Here is a 22,238-nt window from a genome sequence, read left to right as displayed (position 1 = left end):
AATGGTTTGAGAAATATAATAAAACTGTAATTATTTCCTAGGAAAACTACTTAAAAGAGTTGGTACTAAGTCCCTTTAAATATACTACCTATGATAAAGATTATTGTAACTCTGAAATTGTAACTTCTACACATAAATGCAATTACTAACTATAAATAATGTTGTCAAGGCCTTAGACACAAAACTACTCAATTTCTCTTTCAACGTTATATCCATAAAATTGTAGAAAATGCATAGGGGAATTTTTGATGTACTTTACAGAGGACTTACGCAGAATCACAAGTTTGAAATGGAGGTTACAGCTTATTTCTCTTGAGCTTTGTCTCTTAACTAGCAGATTGAGTGTTTATCTTCCCAAAGAAACTAAAGAGTATCCTCCACGGCCACTAAAACAAAGACCATATATCAAATTGAAATAAGGAGTACCTTGTTCCCTGTGAAGATTGATGGATTCTATTTCATCATCACATCTTTGACTGAAACAATATGAACACAATTTTTAGAACTTAGAAATTAAAGTGTAGTATTTAAAGATAAATTATTAACACTTTTCAAAAATTTACTAGATTATATATGCTTACAAAAAAGTAAACCACATGATTATTTTTAAATAATACCAATTTTAATAATATAAGCTTCATTTATTAAACATTAAGAAATATTCAAATAGCAATGTTTGATCATCCTCAATGGGCTGGCAATTGCATTTCAACTCTTTGGAAAGGTAAGGAAGTAATTTGGATGCAAACATAACCTCAAAGACCAATGATGATGACCGCTTACAAGTACTCACAGACACTATGCCTATCCCTCTGACACCCTTCCCAGCTATCCACCCCACCCTGACTCCTGCTTTTTTCACCTTTCTGAATGTCAGTGGACGGCCTCTCTTTAAAGTACTGTTTGTAGTGGAAGCAGAAGTTCACACAAACAAGCTGCTGCATCTTTCTACATAACAAAACTATTACTGAGTAGTCGAGTAGGGGAATTATGACATCAGCAGTATATTAACCAATTACTCTACCAAATACTTAATATCTACTGATAAGCATGCTATTGTATCATTGGCTAAATTTCATAAAGTCAACTATTATTTTTCTACCTTTAATTGAAACTTACTTTGATATAGGCTTAATGCTTAGTCTATGAAACCACTATGAAAATACATGTAGCATATACACTTATTTGACTGCCATTTTAGAATTACAAACCCATACATTACGCAGGGTCGCATATGGGTATCAAAGGACAGGAAAAGACTAACCAATGAGTCTCATATTTGTGCTCTCAAACCACTCTGAGGAGTGCCTGAAAATTTTACATTATTGGAATTCCAGTGCTCTTTCTTTATTGTTCCTCTATAAACTCTGTGTGGCAGTTATGGCTTCAAAATGCAGCATGACCTTAATCCTACCTGGGGCAGGTTTGGTTGGGATGGGAAGTTGGTAGGTGGAAAGGAAGGAATTCTCTTGTGGTTTTTACAGCACCACAGAAAGCTAGGTTAACTGAAGCATTTAAAATATAAACTGAAAACACATAACTATGTACATAATACTGTTTTCTTGAAAACATATACAGTAGTGATGGAAAATAAAGTTCTTCACCATATTAACTATTGCCAACCAACAAGAAAGGAAAAACACCAAAATATGAAAAAAGAAAATTACTATTGAAAAAATTCAGACATGAGACTCCATATATGACATCTCAAAATACTCTGTATTATGTACACGCAGTTCATTATTTATAAAGAACATGTGTTCAAATTACCTCATATTCCTTCCATGAGCCAAACTCAACGTATTCTCTACCATAAAATGCCAGAATGACCAAGTGGCCTAAAATATTAAAAGCAAGAACAATTAGTTCATATTAAAAATTAATTTTTTGGTATGTAGAAGCCATGTGACTATTTAAAATTATTAAGTTTATAGATGAGTATTATATTAATTACATAACTGAATTATTTTAGAAGTATTTCTTCACATGAATGCACTGATATTTTTAGATGTTTCTGATTTAGCCAAAAAAGATACTGTTTTTGATTTTACATGAGAGAATTTTTAGTTTTCAAAGAACTATAATTCGAAGAATCATCATAGTATTGTAGTAATAAGAAACATAAATTAGGGGAAATCTCAGAAAAAGGATTCTTTAAAAGAATATGTGCTTTTAAAGTGTGACGATGAGAGAGCAAACAATTCTGAAAATCACCCTGCTAATTTCTTGTAGAGAAGCAAAAGTTGGAATGATTTAGCAGCTGACATGCATTTGCTCATTCCTTAAAAATAATCTAGTTTTACAGAAATTTTTAAAAGAAAGATCTTTTGTTCAAAGAAGGAGAATACACAAGCTATTTTTAAACTAATGATCTTTATTGGCTAATAAAGTAAATGTGGAGTAGCAATGATATACAAACATACTTACATGTATGTGTTTATGTATGTTCCCTAAATTTGGCCCATGATATCAGAGATCAACTTATTACAAAGTATATCTGATAATTTAGTTAACTATAAAGAGCATCGTAGTTACCTGGCATGATTTGCCTTTACCTTTTTTCTTTAAAGGTAAAGGTGACATTAAGTGACAGTTGCCATAAATTTTTATATTGCTCCATTAGACATAGAAAAATAACAAAGCAAACAGGCACAGCTGAGTATATATGAATAGGCAACAGTCTAAATACACATATTTGGGATTACTTGAAGAAGACAAGACAAGGATCACTAAAACAATCACAGGTGTTTGCTGCATATTTAGGTGATAAGCCAAATACATCGAAAATGCAGTAATCTACAATAATCAACACACTTGGATTCTCAAAAAGAACTTGGCAATTTTAACCATATTATTATGTTTTCTTACTTTACTCTCAGTATATTTTCTGACATGAGGCCTTATTTGTAGTACACATATATTATTAACTAAGCAACTACACAATACTTCTTAACAATTTTGAGCAACATGAGTCAAACATATCTGCAGTTATACATGTTTATAACTCAACCTACTCCATTACTTCTAATCTTTTTCTCCTACTACCTTTCCCTATATATACCTTGTAAATATCAAGTGAAAAATTTAGGCCGGTCTACAGTCATCTGTGTTCTTTACTTCTTTCCAAATAGATTACAAATAAAACCTATTCTTTGAACATATCTTTCACTGTTTCCTATCTCATTGCGAGCAAAAACCACAATTGCTTAGGATCTCTTTGTTTTTTATGATTACAACTTCCTCAGTTACACCAGTTTACTGATGATACAAATTTTGGTCACTCCTCTTAACTTTAAAATCCAATTCATTTCTTAAAAGCTCCTTCTTGTATTATTCAATTATTCATTTAAGAAAGACTAGTTGTTTGGTATCACACATACAAAAGTTAAATATATAATACAGTCCCCCCACACTAACAGTTGACAGATGACCATGCTAATCGATGCTGTCTACCTACCATCCAAAGTGCTACACTGGCCTCACCCACAAGACCGTATTTTCCTTGTTTCTTTCTATATTCAACAATGACTTTATTTTCATCTCTGACACAACTATTCAAAATATCTATTCTGCCCTTCAAAATTTATTGAGTCAGTACTAGATGCTTGGCAATGTGCTAGGAGGTAATTAGGTGCTGGAGGATATAATGGTGAGCAAAACATGGCTATTCTACATTCAGGTCCCATTCTACCGACTCCCAAATACTGTCCTACTTTCTCAGTGGCTCCATAATTCTCCTGAAACTCAGTGATCTTTCATCTTTTTACACTCGCATTTTCTCATACCCCATAACTAATAGTAAATAAGCTCTGCTCATTTGTCACTCACGTCAGATGTCCCTTCCAGCACAACCATGAGACTCAAGCGAGAAGGCCCATTGCCCTTGGGCCACACCCTTCAGAGAGCTTGCTTTGGCCCTCTGGCCAGGTACCTCCTTGGGAGGCAAGAAGTCTGCACAGCCCAGGGCCATGATCCCTGAATCCTTCAGACTCTACTTCAGCACATTCCCAGTACCCCAAATTCCCAGGCAAAGTTCTTGACTATACTCCTCATGACAGATGGAGATTCAGGCATACTCAACTGTAGGCCTACAGGGTAGACAAAGGGTCAGCTCTCCCTTTGCCACTATGCTCTAGAACAGAACTGCTAAAAAAAATCTGAGAATTCTAAGTGCTCATTTATCTCATTATATAGCTGTTTCTGGTCAAGTTAGGAGGTCAGAGGAGGTTTGATTTAACCATTTCTTTACTGATATGCAACATTTAAGTATGGAGAAATATAGTGAATGAGCTTTCATTTGTATTCTTGCTCTTATTGGTGTTGGGGTGGGCCTGATTCCCCACATCCTATTTACAAGATAGTTTTCCAGCCTGAATCTTCATTATAACTCATCAAATAATAACAATATTATTATTATAGTAGTAGTAGTCATAAATGTTGTATTGATAATAACTTACTGAGAGTCCTAGCATGGTGCCAGGCATCTAACCTGTATTAGGCTCTTTCACACCCTCACTAATATTTACAACCCCACTGGCTAGTTGTTACCTACATCTTATCCATGAACTGAAAGTAAAAGCCTAGCAGAAAAAGGATTTCAACCAAAGTCTTTCTCAATTAAAAGCCCAAGTTCTGTACCATATGCTTCCTTTCAGATGATTGAGAGAGGTTCCCGACTTCAGATCCACTCTGCTATCTATCCTACACAGATGTGCCAGATTAATCTCCCTAAAGGGCCACTTTCATCTTAACATGTGATCCATTTTTTAAAAATATACACTGGGCCAGGCACAGTGGCTCACACCTGTAATCCCAGCACTTTGGGAGGCTGAGGCAGGCAGATCACGAGGTCAGGAGATCGAGACCATTCTGGCTAACACGGTGAAACCCCATCTCTACTAAAAACACAAAAAATTATCCGGGCAGGGTGGCATGCGCCTGTAGTCCCAGCTACTCAGGAGGCTGAGGCAGGAGAATGGTGTGAACCCAGGAGGCGGAGCTTGCAGTGAGCCGAGATGGCGCCACTGCACTCCAGCCTGGGTGACAGAGAGAGACTCGTCTCAAAAAAAAATATATATATATATATATATATTTATATATATACACACACACACACACACATATACACACACACACATTGGCTGGTTATCCTATAAACTTAGTTAAGGTCCAAATCCTAAGCCATTTCCTTTCCAGTCCATCTGCTTCACGATTTCCCAACAAACTCTTCAAACTCTTTATATCAAAATCATACTTGCCTCTATGCCATCATATGCTTAACCTCTTCCTCACAGCCAATATGCCTCCAAAACAACCTTTTAAGATCCATGTCCTGCTTTACCTCGTCTCTGAAGGTTTCCCTAACCACTCAAGCCCATAATCCTTTTTCTTTCCATTTTTCTATATCCCCATAATACTGATCGTCTTGAACCAGTCAACAAGTAATTAACCTATGTACTAAGTATGATGAGAGCCACAAAAGATATCACGTATCTTCTGACTTCAAATCACTTTGTGGAATTAATCTAGTTGGAAGACACTATAGAAAAAAAGACTGGTAAAGTGGCTCTAGAGACAGAGCACCTGGCTGAAAATTCTGCCTCAATCATATATTTGCATAGACTCTGGTGTTAAATTTGCATAGTACAGTAACAAGCAGCAGTTCCTTTGTGATAAGCAGAGTTGTTGACCTGGAACCCCTTGAGATCTTAAATTTTTTGAGAATCCCACAGAACTTTTGTTGGGATGTGTTATATCCAGTCATGTGCTGATAAATGTTTAAAACCAACATTCCACTCTTTCCCTCCCCACCAAAAAAAGTCAGATTTGTGATTTCTACTAATTTCCATGGTGTGTATACTTCTGGAATGGCTACTTTTCAAGCTAGAAATGTGACATTCTGAATGCAGAATTAAGAAGAGATGAGCAACAGTGGCTCTCTCCAGCTAGTAAGGCTTCAGTAAATCATAGTTGTATCTATCTATACCCATCTTATTAGAAAATAAAACAGAGAAATATAATAAACATTCATTAATTTAAAATAATAGTAATCATCCTATGTTAATATTTTTTAATTATAAAATAATCTAAATTTTCCAAAATAAAATTCGGTAAGTATGGAACTGGTGTACATTTTTATAAAATCCATTAATGTCTTGCTTAACAGAAGACGGATTCTCACATCTAGTTCTGCACTCAATCTGCTGTTTTGTCTGAAGTTATGAAGAAAATGCAGCCTCACACAGACAGGCAATTGAAAAAGGGCCTCCAGGGGTCTTCTATTCACACTTTGAGAAGCATTTATATATAGTGTACAGTTTGCATAAAAGATTTTGGTGTTAAAAGACCTTACCAATAGTGAGAGTCTGGACAAGTTTGGTAGTTTAATCAGTTTTTCTCACCTAGTAATTATATATCAATATGAAGAATTCTAACTTTAAATTGCCCTGAAAAGAAAGTCCACACTATTTCATATGTTTATGTATTTACATATGTATATATATTAATGTATATGTATATATATTATACTTTCCCCTATTCAACCATTCAAAGTGCTCAGAATATCCAGGAAAAATGATAACCATAAAGCAAGAACTTCTCCATTTTTAGGAAAAAAAAATTCTATGTAGCAAGAAAATTTATGAAGCTAATGTATGAATCTTCACTGAGCTAGACATAATATGCAATTAAGCATAAAAGGTAAAATTATGTTCTGCATTTCTACAAGCGGTCAACTGTACTGTACCATCCATAAGTCAGACATTGCACCACACAAAATAAATCAGAATTACATATTCATTGATGTAAAAAAATGGCAGCAATCAATAGAATATATTTTAACTCTGAAATTTAACATTTCCGGATTTATTTTTGGCAGTATTTAATTCTTTAAAATGACATTAAATGGCTTAATAATATGCATACATAAATTGTACTCAAAAAAAAAATCACTGATTTAAAATGTGCAGAACAATAGAATCAGCTAGTGGTTTTAACTGAAAGACTGTATCTCATAACTATATCTGGGTAAGTACTGTTTCCCCTGGCTCTGAAAGTATCACTTTAGCCTGGTTTTCTTCCCACTCTTAAAATATCAAGGCAATGTTAAGTATGTTCTGTGCCTCTTCCTTTCATTAATCTTAGGTTGGATTTACCCTCCTCAAAGAATTGAAATAGGATAGCCCCTACCCAAACCAGTTTAATCACACTAGCTACTTCAAACCATTATTACATTTCAAACCACTTCTATTCTTTTAAAAATATTACCTTCTAATTAAATTAAATGCCTTTATGGTCACTTAAGCAACAACAGAATATATTCAAACGTAAACCATATTTTGTAAATCAATGATAAGCACATTAAATAGTTTTAAGGGGTGGGCCAAAAAGTGCCAAAGGTAATCAAACTTTTATGTGACTCCACTGTTGCCTTACTTCTTCTAAGCAGAAGCTATATTCATTTTTAGTTCTCTTATATCAACATGGTAAGGTGCTTACACAAGCCCGGGCAGTTTAGTCACTTCTGCTCGTACAGATTTTTACACGGAAGAAAATTTTAAAGAAAGGCTGTTTAATACGAGCCTCATTGTATATATTTACTAAAATAACAAAACTTGTTCTATTAATGAAATTTTACTCTTTGTGCAAAGTAATAAGTATTTCATCTTAGTGCATTTTTTTTCTATTATTCCTCCTGTAATCTTTAAAGATCCTGCCCCAAGATTGAAATCTGAATGAGAGGTCATTTTATAAAAGTTTAAAGAATTCTTAATCACTTACCAATACTGAAAATGACTTAATATATAGTACATAACATTCCTCTTTGAAAACAATTTTGTTTCTGATTGTCTACTGCCATGTTACTATTTTCAGCTGCTACCCTCTCCTGCAAAACTCTCCTCATATCCTATACCACAAAGACTAAGCCAGAAGGATGAAAATAAGAATACTAGCTTCCACAGTTCGAGTACTAATTCTGTACTATCATGTTAAGCTCTCTCTATACGCTTATCTCATTTTCCCTTTCACTTTATCTTTCATTTTAAACCCCTATAGAGTAGGTAATATTCCCATTTTTACATTAAAAATCTGGGATCAAGGCAGTTAACGAACTTATTTAAGGATAGTTAGCTATCAAATGACAAAACCAAGATTTGAACGCTGGTTTCTCTTATTCAAAAGAACTCACATTTTTCCCTAACAATTTTGCAAGCTGACATACATCATGCAAGATGCATCAGATTAAAAAAATTAAGCTAAAGAAGTAAGTCAAAGATACTTGTGTATGTGGAACTGGCATACAACTGTCTCACACAGCGTAGTTTGCATCTTTGTGGAAATTTCACAGATCCATGCAAGTACTACAACAAGCCTTCTATTAATGTTGTGACAGTCCTGACAAAAATCTACATTCAAGATTAGCTGCAGGAGATAATCTTCCCACCAATCTGCTTCATACTGAACCTGGGTTTGTGTCTTCAAGAGTGAGCTGTGATTTGATACTCACAGGCTGATCTACAATGTTTATGCCATACCTCATGATGTGAAACATAGGGACAGTCTTGAAATGTTACAATATGTACCAAGTCAGGCTACTTAACTGCTAAACTACAATCAGAATAATTGATAGGCAGTACTATTCTATAAAGTGCTACAGTCACTATGTAAGTCACTATACTATATAACAAAGTAAATAGAAATATTTTGAAGGTAACAAGTGCCACAAGGAATTCTTCTCTAAATAAGCAAACAATTTAATGTTCTGAAAGTGATGCCCAAATTTAAACATTAAATTCACGGTGGCTCCAGTGGATTATTAAAGGATAAAGAAAAAAACTGATAACCTCATGGAGAAACTTCCAAAAATTAGAGTTTTGCCTGGTAAAGGCAGTATTTACATCGAACTGGAGCTGCAACTCATCACTTAGCAGGAAAAAGATTCTTTGGTGAAGTCATGCTGATCTCTCGAACTATGATGCCCCATAATAAGGTCCCTTCGTAGGAACTAGTATGATATCAGATGGGTGTATAAAAATATCTCAATGGGAAATGCCACTGTGGGCACTATTATAGGAATATGAAAGAATACACCACTTAATCACTGATAAACATCTCTACCTCAAGCAAATGTGTTACAAAAAAAATTGCTTACACTATACCATTTACTTGTTCTATGCCATATTGCTTAAAGAGGCTGATTTTACCTTTAGCTGAAGCTGTGTATTTTCTAATCTGTTTAGGGCAGCTGTCAAGTAATCAGAGTAAGCAGTGCCATTTTAATAAGGAAGTCTTTTAATGAAATATAATAGGTCACAAATACCTAATTTCTGCTCTTTACTGTAATTGCCAGTCTTTACTATAACTGCCACTTTAACAATCTTTCCCAAATGCTGCCACAAAAGATGAACAAATCAAGGGTATTAGCATGTGTGTATATTTACAGCTTATTGCTGTCAAAGACTGTAGTTCCAACTCCAGCAGCTATATGAGGATCTGATTCTTTTGATGGAAGCATCTTGTTTCAGGTTGCGAATGTATCTGAATTAATCTCCTTTTCATGTCTACATTAGCAATCACACACTAAAGGATACAAAGGAGAAAAGTTACAGCACAATATTACACTCTTAGTATCACCGATACTTTTATTGTCACTGTAAAGGATTATATATTTTAACACTTTACTCTTCTTTAATAAATTCTGTGCTCCACTACTTATTAGTTCCTAATTTCAAAAAATGTTGTTCATATACAGGTCAAATACCTGTTTTCTTAGATAAATTTTAAGCTTATTATAATCATCAGTTTCATAGGAACATCATTTAAATCACATAAAACTACAAGGGGCTGCTGCAAAATTAAATAGAGGATCACGACAAGAGTGAGAAAACAAAAATATAATTTTTTTATTTTTAAAAAGCATGACTATTTTGCTATAGTACACTTTTAAGTTGTTGATAAACTCTTTAAAAATACTTCCCTGAAAACTTCTTTACATGATATCCTTTTTTTGTTGCTGTTATTTTGGGTATATTATTTTTAAGCAGTAGCTGTTTAAATTTGGTACTATTATTGCTATTTTAATACCATAAGTCCTGTGCACAAACAGTAGTAGTTTTATAAGAAGGTTGCCCATTTTTGAAAGGCTAAGCTTTCCCAAATCAAACTAGCTTACCGTGAAAAGAAAACCATGACAACTGTTTGTACCTCTTGCTTTATTATTACATCCGGCCTGGTCACTCTTAGAAATTCAATCTATTATGGTTGCTAGGAGTCTGTTGCTGTGCAACCTAAAAGGGTATGCTGTGCTTTCAGGCTAAGGAGTGCTAATAAACCTGTAGGCTTCCCTCTATGGGTCCAACCAGTGTGTTTAAAGGGCTTAATACTTTTCAGGAGTGATTGGCCTACAATTCAAGACACATCCTATTAAAAACAAGTCACACTGAGAGATTTCTAACAAAGAGACAAAATGCTAAACATACACAAATATTCAAAATGTATCCTCAGAATCCCTAACTAATTTGGTAAAACAAACAATGAACAGATTATCATCTACATTTCAATTATACCACCTACCAATCCCAAGTTTTTATTTTCATACAGTCCCCTAAAAGGTCATAATGGATATAAATGAACTGAGCAAGTTTTAGGGAAAAAAGCAGCACCAAGTACCTTCACCTTTTACAAACTTCAATAATAGAAAAATAAGTTAAAACTAGGAATCCCAGAAATCATGAAGTTGGTAAAAATAAAAACCATTCCCCCCAAAAAATTATTTTAAAAATCAAGAAGTTCCACATTTCATTATAAAAACAGATTTTTTTTCATCACTTTTGGACAGTAATAACTTTATATTAATTATAAAATCTATACCAGCCTATCATATGCACATTCTATAACTTTAAAGATTAACACTTAATAAATTATTCACATAAATTTACTAAAATTAGATAGCATTATCTGAATGTAAATGAGAAGAAAAGCATAGCAGAGTTTATAAATGAAATACTGTTAAGTCAAATTGTGGGAAATGGATTTTGAAAAGTGGATACATATTAAGGGAGAGCTTCTAATTCCTTTAGAAATTGCACTAATTTGTATTACTTATTTTTAAATAAGCCTTTTTCATAAGATATTTGGAGACCAAGATGAAGGTGTTCTATCATAAAATACCAAAGACCACACACACAAAAATAACAATAATCATCTTAACTATGAAAATCTAACCAGAACTTTCCACGGATATTTTTGCTGTATTAATATTGCCTGCAACTTTGGAAAGTTAACTTTTTTTAAGTTAGACATTTTCTCTACATTCTTGGAAGCATTTAGCCCTTCAACTTAACTATTCTGAGCTGGGAACCCTTTAAATAACCTGTCAACTGCACTACCTTATTCCTTTTTAAAGAGCCAGTTACCTGTCCTTCAATGTTTGCTTTCATTTCTTCTCATTACACACTATAGGAAGCAGAGTAAAAGATATTAACTATTTCTCTAAAAGTACCCCAGAGCAACAAACAGAGGAATGTGGAACAACTATCCAAAAAAGAAAGGCCAAGAAATCAACAATAAAGGAGAGCTGAAGTACGCTGAGAGGTGTAAAGGCAACATCTGACCAAAGAACTGAGGATGAAGCAAGAAGAGAATGTGTTCACTAAGGTGGTTTAGAACTGAAACAGCCCATAGCAAAGCAAAGCACAGCATAGCAGAGCAAATGGGAGAAAAGAGGTAGAAAAAAATGAGAGACAAGAACGTGTTAGAAAGAGAATTGAAAGAGGATTTGTTAAAAGAAATGTAGATTCATTTTCCGGACGAAAAGAAAAGGAAAAAAGAGAAAACAAATATGAAAGTTTATATTAAATAATTACATATTCCTTGCTTCATTCTTCTTAAAAAAATGCAAGTCAGAAAAAAAAGTTCTTAAAAGATTCAGTGATGTCGGCAGACACAACGTAAAAACCAAGATTAGTAACTTATAGGCTCCACTTAATTTTTTTTTTTTTGAGACGGAGTCTCGCTCTGTCACCCAGGCTGGAGTGCAGTGGCGCGATCTCGGCCTCCTGGGTTCACGCCATTCTCCTGCCTCAGCCTCTCTGAGTAGCTGGGACTACAGGTGCCCGCCACCACGCCCGGCTAATTTTTTTTTTTTGTATTTTTAGTAGAGACGGGGTTTCACCGTGGTCTCGATCTCCTGACCTCGTGATCCGCCCGCCTCGGCCTCCCAAAGTGCTGGGATTACAAGCGTGAGCCACCGCGCCCGGCCGGCTCCACTTAATTTTACAAAGAATTAATTTGAATACTTTCTAGTTCTCCTGTATGACAAGAAAAATTTAACTTGATTCTATATGGCCTAATGTATGAAAACCTTTTAAAAGTAATTAAAATTGATATTTCCCAAATAAGAACAAATGGTTCAAACACACACACTACACATACACACACACCAGTCAATAAAGTTATTAAAGTCAGATTCTACTGAGGAGTATACTAGTCACAAGGCATGTGTTAGGCAAATGTGTTAACTTCCAAAACAGTTATTTAATACTTGGTCAATTACTAGTTGAGTATATTAAATAATTCTGTTAAGGATCTGATCTTAAAGAATCAAAAGTTCTAAATTGGTTACATGAATACTTAGGACCCTGTCAATACTATTAACTAAACGGCAAAAACAAAACCAACAGTATGGATATCTATATTGGCAGTGTCATTGGACTGTGCCTTCTGGTATTCATTGGATCCTTGTCTCCTCAAGGTTAGAAAGCTTCAATATAATTAAGTGTGGCATCCATAAAAGAAACTATATACTATGTAGCTACAGAAAATAACATATTCCACCATGCAATTAGCCTCTTTTTGGCAAATTCCAGTTTTCTTGGACTAGTAACACCCTATTACATTTGCTTCATCTCCATTTACCCACCTTCCTAAAAAAAATTTTTAAAAATCAAAGCTCCTCAGTAAATGTTGACAAAAAGAACAGATTTTTCTTAATTTCATAATTTTTATCAAGAATTATAAATTCTTTGATATATAATTAGAGTTGGTAACCAAGAACTTGACTTACAGGTTAGAATACTTTTTTGTACACATGTATTACCAAGTATAAAAAGAAAAATAAAATTATTCCAAGGGCCATAAAATTATTATTTCTCCTTTCTCCTGACAGAATATTTCCTTATTTTGTTTCTTCAAATTATTTCAACAATTTGTTTAGCCAAGGTCAATAAGGATGTTGATATACAAAAAGATACATATTTTTTTTCCTTGTCTTTTTTTTTTTGAGATAGAGTCTCACTCTGTCACCCAGGCTGGAGTGCAGTGGTGCAATGTCAGCTCACTGCAACCTCTATTTCCCGAGTTCAAGCGATTCTCGTGCCTCAGCCTTCAGAGTAGCTGGGATTACAGGCATGTATCAACACACCCAGCTAATTTTTGTATTTTTAGTAGAGACAGGGCTTCACCACGTTAGCCAGGCTGTTCTCGAACTCCTGCCCTCAAGTTATGCACCCACCTCAGCCTCCCAAAGTGCTGGGATTACAGATGTGAGCCACTGTGCCCTGCCCAAAGAAACTTTTAAAACTAAAATTTATTACAGGAATGTGATACTGATTAGAACTGACTATAAGAGTAACCTCAGTTAAACACGTTTTCTAACTTCTATTAAAAATCGCTTTCGGCCGGGCTCGGTGGCCTGTAATCCCAGCACTCTGGGAGGCCGAGGCGGGCGGATCACGAGGTCAGGAGATCGAGACCATTCTGGCTAACACAGTGAAACCCCGTCTCTACTAAAAAAAAAAAAAAAAAAAAAAAATACAAAAAATTAGCCGGGCATAGTGGCGGGCGCCTGTAGTCCCAGCTACTTGGGAGGCTGAGGCAAGAGAATGGCGTGAACCCAGGAGGCGGAGCTTGCAGTGAGCCGAGATTGAGCCACGGCACTCCAGCCTGGGCACTCCAGCCTGGGCGACAGCGAGACTCTGTCCCAAAAAAAAAAAAAAAAAAAAAATAACTTTCACTTTATAACTACCACCATTCACCTTTATACATCTAAAAACTTGAGATACTGAAATGAGCTGATTTTTGAAATTAGTGATTGAGGATACTGAAAAGCTACCTTGAAGTACATTCTATAAGTGCAAAGGATAATTTCAGCCACACCATATTATGAATGCCAAAAACTCACTTATATATTTCACAATTTTTAGTGAAAGAAAAATACACAGAAAATCTTTCAAAAACATAAAAGCCATCTTAATAAAGAGGTAAATGATACTCTCACAGAACTTTCAGTCTTTGTGCAGTCTATACTAAATTTGAAAAATTATACAGTATTCAATTCCAACTCTAAATCTAACATCAGAAATATGACAGTTCACAATTCAAAATATTAAATTTAACACTTGTTTCGAAACTTTCATTATTTTCACGATTTTTTTTTCCTCACCCTTCCATCCACAGGGTAGATAACACAACATACAAGGCAGAGCAATCGACTGGCAATGTGAATATTAGCCCTGAGTCATCTATGTCGGTTCTCCTTCCAAAGGTAAAAAGCAATGGGAATAACAAGATAGGTGGGGAATAAATGATTATAGCTGGAACCAGATTAACCATAAGTTGTTAACTTTAAAGGAAAGTGATGGATACATGGAAACTCACTTCATCATTTCATCAAACTGCTCTATGCTGTAACATGCTCAAGTGTTTCCTAATCAAAAGAGTTACGAGGAAAAACATGAGAGAAGACTCATTGGTCACCAAAGTCTCTTATACCTCACATATCTTTTCATAAACACAAGGGTGGTACAAACAAGTGCAGATACTAAATTTTACTTAATTTTTTACTTTTTTAATGTCAGAAATAACCAGGTACTCGTCTTCAACAGACTCTGGCCCACAGCTTGAGAAAATGTGTGCACAGCTGACTCACTTCAGACATAAATGCCTGGGCATATTTGCAAGTATAATCATTGAACCGGCCTTTCAGGATAGAAAGCTAGATTAAAAATAAATATTGTATATATAATTGTATAAGTTCAAACAGAGAAAGGTAGTTTTTTGTTTTGCTTAAGGTTCCATAAAAATGTCTATTTCCTTAAATAACTTAAAAAACATATACACATTCATGTTACATTCATTATATTTTATTTTGTATCATTTTTTAAGTAGTTCAATAGAATACAATAGCCTCGAATACTGTGAAACTGTACATTTCATAATGGATGACAGGCACATAATGCTGAATATTTGACACCAAACTGACTGACACCAAACTGAAATGGAAAATATTATTGTGACACTAGTACACAGAAAATCCCATTCTAAAAATAGCAGTATGACAATCTATTTGTCAAAATAATAGAATTCAAGACAATTTGCCTCCATTAGTAACTTTTATTTAAACAACCTCTCATTTATGTCTTTCATGTCTTTCTACATGTACAAAGTTTTACAAATAAATACAATTCATAAATTATTATTAAAGACAACTAGATGATAGCTATGCTATATAAGCAATGACATTCTGTTTCATATAAAACACTGAAGAGCATTTTTATCACAGAAGCCATCATATGCAAAGATTCTGTCCAATTTAAATTAGCCCTAAGTAAACTAAGGGTATAACCAACCAAATTAGCAGTCTGGCTAACTCTAATTTCTATTTGCCTATTATTGTAATTTTTACTTTTAACGCTTCATGTGTACATGCTGTTCAATTTTTTAAGTGTTTCCAAAGAGCCTCCAACTTGGAAGCAGGTAGGGTGGACTTCAAGAATTTAATTTTGAAAATGTCTCAATCTGCTCGATTCCTTAGTTTTGGTCAATACATCTCTCTCTCTCTCTCTCTCTCTCTCTCTCTCTCTCTCTATATATATATATATAAAATATATATTCAGGGAAAGGCATATAAAAATGATAAAAGGGGGCAAAGAGAAAGGCAGAAAGTGCTGTGTGAGGACAGATGTAAAAATTAGGACTCTTTAATACAAAAGGAAGGCTAGCAGCTATCAAAGTATCAACATTATATTATAAATATACAAAGCCACATTTGAAGACATATCCAAAACTTCCTTCCTTCAGGTCTTTGTTCAAATGTTACCTTATCTGCAAGGTGTTCTTAATCACCCTATTTAAAATTACAGCCTTCTCCACCCCCATCATTTACATACCATTTACACTCTCTACCCCCCTGCTTCTCACATTTGTTTTTTCCATAGCATTCACAACCATCTATTATAATACATACTCATTTATCTTCTCTCTCCCTCATCCCCAATTGTTTGAATGTGAGTTCCTTCAAGGGCAGAGGCCCTTGAAGAAAGATCAGTTTTATTCATTCTTGTATCTTTCACAGCAGTTCACTTCTTGGCCCCTACTTTATGTGCCAATATTTGCTCAAGAAATGAATGAAATAATTTCTAAAAAGTGAAATGAGCATGTATATTAAAACTTATAGAAATTGAGGAGCACTCCTTAAGTCTGGAAAGAGGTTAATATGACTTCACAAATGGCACTAAATTCAGCAACTCACCATCTCGAGAGATGGTATATAAGGAATATACACTGATTAAAATGAGGGCTGGATAGATTTATGAAGGACAACTCTGTTTTTGTTTTTTTTTTAAAAGAAGGTTTTTCAGGGTAAAGTCTCTGTAGTAGACATAAAGGCGGATAATCATACCTTTGCATAGTGCAACCCTAATTAAAATATCACAAATGCAAACATGGATCTCACTACTGTAGTAATTCCATTCTGATACTACTGGTTGCCTCGGTGTAACCCTGGATCTGAAGTCCTGATCCTCTACTTTTGACATCCCAGCAGGCACAGTAAAGTTAGGCAGTAGAAGGAAAAACCCAAGGTTTGGGATATTCAAAGTAGTCCCCCAAAGCAAGGTTCCCATAATGCCCCACACGTCTCTCCTATATTAAGGAATTTCTGCACCCTGTCACAACTATACTTAAAGGCATTCCCCAACTTCTGAAAGTAAGATATTAGTCTTGTTGGATACTAAGAAAATCTAAACAAGTCTGGAATTATATCTATATATAGATACATGAGTCTAGAATTTCATATATAGAGAAATGTATACATATAAATACAGAATGAGGTGACAAAATGTCATTTGAAAAGGTAAGAAGAAAAAGACCTGGATTAAGGTAGGCCCAATCCACTGCCAGCTACATGATACTCTATTTGAAGAAATATCCAAAATTCATGAATTCATGCCATTAAATTCATTTCAGAAAAAAAAAAGAAAGTAAATAAATCCAATGGAATTGGGTTGGATTGCATTGATTGAAAGGTCATTGTAAAATCAGAACTAGACAAAGTTTTTAAATAGTTAAATGTGTTTTCTAAGATTTGATTAGAGATTCGAAATTAACAATCTGAAGCTTAAACAACTATTCATTGTTTCTACTAGAAAAAGACACTGGGTCTCATGCTGACTTCAAAAACCTTGAGTATGGAGTCTTCTGCCCTCAGTAAGCTTACAAACAATTTAGAAAGATTAAGCATTTACAACTGAACAAACGAAAATCTAAATCACAATTATCAATTAGCAAAGATAATAAGAAATTACTAGAAATGAACCCATCAAGTTAGGGACCACTCAAATTTTAGAAGAGATTAATTGAAGTAGGGTAGAAAACACATTCTAATAGAATAAAGGATGAGAACTAAGTTTCAGAGAAAAGAAATGACAAGGCAGAATTCAGGAGACCATATAGGATAATAATAGCCATTGCCATTTATTAAACACGTGTCAGGCACAGTGCCATTTTGACTATGTCATATAGTGTAATCTTTGAAACAATCTTTTCAGGTTGATTTTATTAATCCTATTTCACAGAATGTAAGTAATCTGCCTAACATTAAACTGCTAGTCAGTGGCAGAGCTAGAATTCATACCTAGGACTGTTCATTTTGAAGTTCATGATGTTAACCAATACATAATACAGTTGTCCCTCTGTAACCATGGGGAATTGGTTCCAGGACCTCCATCTTAAAAAAGGGTGCCCAACTCTCTTATATAAAATGGCATAGTATTTGTATATAGCCTGTACACATCCTCCTGTGTATACTTTAAATCATCTCTAGATTAATTATAATTCCTAATACAATATAAGTGCTATACAAATAGTTGTAATACTGTATTTACTTCTTTTATTGTTGTGTTGTTATATATTGTTTTCTTTTTTCAAGTGTTTCCCATCCTCAGCTGGTTGAATTCACAAATGCAGATCGCACAGACACAAAATGTAGACTGGTCAGAAAAGGGGAAGTACAGAGAAAAGTGGTGAAATACAAGTTTGAAAATGGAATGAGACTATAAGCTTCCTAACAGCAAAGACTGTGGTTGCCCTGTGGGACACTGTGATAACTAATAAATATTTCTTAAACGATGCTGATTAAGAGGCAATGAGGAATCCTGAAAAGATTCTGACAGAGGGAAACATACAACTGTAGCTATTTCTAAAAATTCAAAAAAAACTTCTTTTTAGAGGACTCTATTAATCCAAAATTTAAAAGTTAAGTAAAAATGTATCCAGATTACAAATTCATAAGACATTAACACCACGTTCCATATCTGAGTTTCCTTCTCTGCGCATCCAACAAGCACAGCAGTCTAGTATTTAGTTACTCTGGTAACTCAATCTCTATATTCAAATCTGAATTTAAGACTTGCAAGTATTTAGCACTTTCTATTCATTTGAATTACACTTTCAATATTTGTATTTTCCATTCTAATTTATGAGTCAGTATATATGTCGATATATCAGAAATATAGTTCAATCTAAAAGTATATTATTTAGATCTCTCCCCCAAAAACATTAACAGAAAGCAAAATGAATGTAATGCATTATATTCTGACTCTCTCAATTCATCTGAAACAGCAGCATTAAATTTTAAAAAATGATAAAGAATAAAAATGAAGAACTTCTAAGCAAAAAATGCAAGAGGTAACTAATATTTCATCATACTTTTGTTTATTACATCTCTCTTTTTATTGAAGGTGAGGCTAAATCCAAAGGGAACAGTTTTACAAGAAGGTTTATCTGTGGGGATTTACACCTTGTTAAAAGCAAATGACAAGCGGTTTTCCCCCCACAGGAAACATACTCCTGTTTTATATAAATGTGTCCTTTCAGATTTGTTACCACAAGTGAGGCTGCAGAGAGCATCAGGTTACATTGAGAAGTTCAGTTGTCGTATTCTTGGTTTCTCTTAAACTGACTGTTTCAAATAATTAACAGGGTTAGGGCTCAAACTGTTCATCTTTAGCACAATACTGAAACTAAATTCAAGCCTGAGCTCACTGATTTACTTCTAAATGTACAACACAGACACACACACACAGAGAAAGAGAGAGACAGAGAGGAGAGAGAAATAATTAGACAAAATCTTGGCAATTACAATTCCTGCCACAGTCCCATACTATTAAAAAGTAAACAACATAACCTTCCAAAAACTCAGATTAAGAAAATAAAAAATCAGATAATAGCATAGTTGCTGGTATTGCGTCTGGTTGCTATGGAATAAAGGGCAGTCCGTTCATATATTCATTCTGTTCATTCACTGCTACTTAAGAGTGCTGCTACACTTTTAAAGCCCAGCTGGGCAAGTCTCAGCTTGTACCACCTATATCAGCTGCCAATATTTTACTTTTGTTCCACAAGAGAGTGACCTACAAGAACAAACATTTCCATTTTTAAAATTCATAATTAAATGAATTTTTACAAAAATTCTTAAAATAATTAAAAGCACCTTTACCCTCATCAAAAAAGTAAAGACGTGCATAACAGGACTGAAAATCATTTACACTAATACACTGACTATGACATACATCATTAATTCCCAAAAAGAGGAAATACAAATAATAGGAATTAAATATATAATATTTTTCTTTTTAAAAAAACCTAGTAAGTATGGCATTTCTCCTTAAAATAAAGCCTACTTATGGTTTGGAAAACATTTTTAAATTTTATTTCTATGTCATTCTAAAATAAAATAATCCATACACCAAAAATTACAGTTGGAAATAATTACAACATTGATATTTATGCAAACTTTGAATGCAGATTTATAAAACTTGCTTTTTCTAGAAAAAATATGGAGTTCAAAATTACAGATAAACAGGTACTTTAAACACTAAAGGCAGTACATTTGAGTTGTTTGCCTTTAAAAAAAGTTTTGTATTAGCCCCAAGAACATTTGTCGAGGAGTGTGGAGGCTGGAGTTCGACAGTCCTAATTCTGATGTTCTATGTCATTGTACAAGTCACTCACCCCCAGTTTTCTTACCTATAAAATAAGTGGGGAGGAGGAAGGAGGGGTTCAACTTGATAACTTCCAAAGTCCATTCCAACTAAAAGAATCTGACTCTAAAATAAAACATTGTAATTATGTCTCTACTGAAATCCTATATATTTGGGCCATTCGGAAACATGTGTAACTCTAGTGAGAAACCTTTTCACCTCTTTAATCTGCTGTAGTCCCATGGCTATCTCTTTTGGTCTACTGTGCAGGGCCAGACATAGTAAAGGGACAGTGGAATATGGCAGTAAAATAAGTAGAGATAGGAAGACAGGCTGAAGTCGGCCACTGAGAAAGAAAGATACTCATCATAGGGGATTTGAAGTTCCAGACCCAAAAGCTTAGCTGCTATGCAAACAGGGCAGGTTATAAAATACAGATCATTTCTTGCAAAAAAAAAAAAAAAAAAGCAACAAACAAACAAAACTCTCTTTTAAATGTGAAGAGACAGTGTTCTTCCAAATTAGAGCATTAGTTATTGAGGAGTTACTCAAACATAGAATAAGTGGATCAATATTATTATTCCCACACTGAAAATGGCTGATTTTCAAATTATATCCTATAACGCAAATGCAGTAGTGGTCAAATTTAAAACTAAACAACTTTGAAACACTAGAATAAAACTGCCTGTGCTTTCATTGATACTAAACAGAATGTAAAATAATAAAAAGCCAAATAAAATTATACTTTGATTTTAAGTACAAGGTATCTAAAAACACAGAAAAAGTTACTATAAATGTTCAAACTGATATTGCATTAAACTCATAAGGAAATCTATAAATATTTCTGAAAATAACATGTACTTTCTATAATCTTTTGTTTTGCAGGGTTACATTTACGTTTTATTCACATATTGTTTGGCTCACTAAACTTTATACTGGTGTTTTCTTCATACACTGTATCTTCTATCTACTTTTGAAAAGTATAAAAATCTAATACGCAGAATAACGTAATGAAGATGTTTCCTAATGTCAGTTAGAATTATATATAACCCTTTGAGAAAAGATAGTTCTGAAATAAGATCATTTAATTAGTGTATCACTTCGGTTATTTTGTATCACTTTACTATTCAGTTTGTCTAGTTACTCTGTACAGAAATATTTTTAAAGACCGCCACAAAATACATTAAGTCATACACAATTCCACTGAACCCTTGGGATCATAACGAGGTTTAGCAATTAAAGTTATTATGCAAACAAAAAATGCAAGCTTATTTAATGTACTGTATTTACCTCTTCATATCTTTATCATTTAATTAGGTTCAAACAAGGAAACATCAGCTTTTACAAAGATTAAGGTATAAATTTTGTGTTGTTTATTAAAATGCCATTAATCACTATTTGTTATATATACTAGCCTGCTCATAACAGAATAGTTTCATGTAATAATACTATTATTACATGAATAACGATTTTTTTTGGCTACAGATTTTAGAATTGTAAAATAAAGTTCTTTCATACCAGTCTGGCCTCAATCAAATAAAAAAACTAAGAGAAGGAACCTCCTCATTCCCTGAAGATACTAAACCACAAAATATTAAACTGCTTTGGTGACATCATAAACTATCAGTATATTAGCTCTTAGATGTCTCTTCCTTTATGTTCTATTAGAAACAAAATGAGTAGCAAACTTTGAAGGAAATAATACCAGAAGCAGCAGAAGATAGTTGGTTCTCTTCCCTCATCAACTTACAAAATGACTCAACTGTTTACTCAAATCTACCCACAAACAAAAGAATGGCAGACAAAAGATAACCCCATTTCACCCTTGGGAGAGTCAGTCTTCAACACAGGTTTCTTCAAATACGGGCTACTGTCCCTGGACTTTCTCCCTTTCTTAATGATGGGTCAGGATTCAAGTAAAGGAGCCTTGAATTCAATTACTAATCAAAAGATATGACCGGAAACCAAGAACAAACTTCC

At 34.0% G+C, this 22,238-nt stretch overlaps 1 protein-coding gene across 18 annotated transcripts in view; it reads right to left on the bottom strand.

The window, feature by feature from the left end:
• RFX3 (regulatory factor X3) overlaps nt 1–22,238 on the bottom strand; it is a 315,107-nt gene that overhangs the window by 278,083 nt on the left and 14,786 nt on the right. For 14 of the 18 annotated variants that reach the window (XR_009211123.1, XM_058431608.1, XM_058431617.1 and 11 more), the window contains 2 exons: nt 1,771–1,838; nt 427–476 (listed from right to left, as the gene is read on the bottom strand). The exons of 1 other annotated variant lie outside the window; for it this stretch is intronic. Coding sequence is in view for 4 of the 17 variants with exons in the window: in XM_032139120.2 (XP_031995011.1) it covers nt 427–476; nt 1,771–1,814 (94 nt within the window). In the remaining 13 variants the exon portion in view is untranslated. Of the gene's footprint in view, nt 1–426; nt 477–862; nt 1,597–1,770; nt 1,839–9,319; nt 9,580–22,238 lie in introns of those variants that run through there. 3 more of the 18 variants (XM_058431607.1, XM_058431618.1, XM_058431620.1) reach the window with 3 other exon arrangements.

This window comes from Hylobates moloch, unplaced genomic scaffold (assembly GCF_009828535.3).
Source record: "Hylobates moloch isolate HMO894 unplaced genomic scaffold, HMol_V3 SCAFFOLD_19, whole genome shotgun sequence".
In the NCBI taxonomy this organism is placed as follows: Eukaryota; Metazoa; Chordata; class Mammalia; order Primates; family Hylobatidae; genus Hylobates; species Hylobates moloch.
This window is presented reverse-complemented; position numbering and strand designations above follow the sequence as displayed.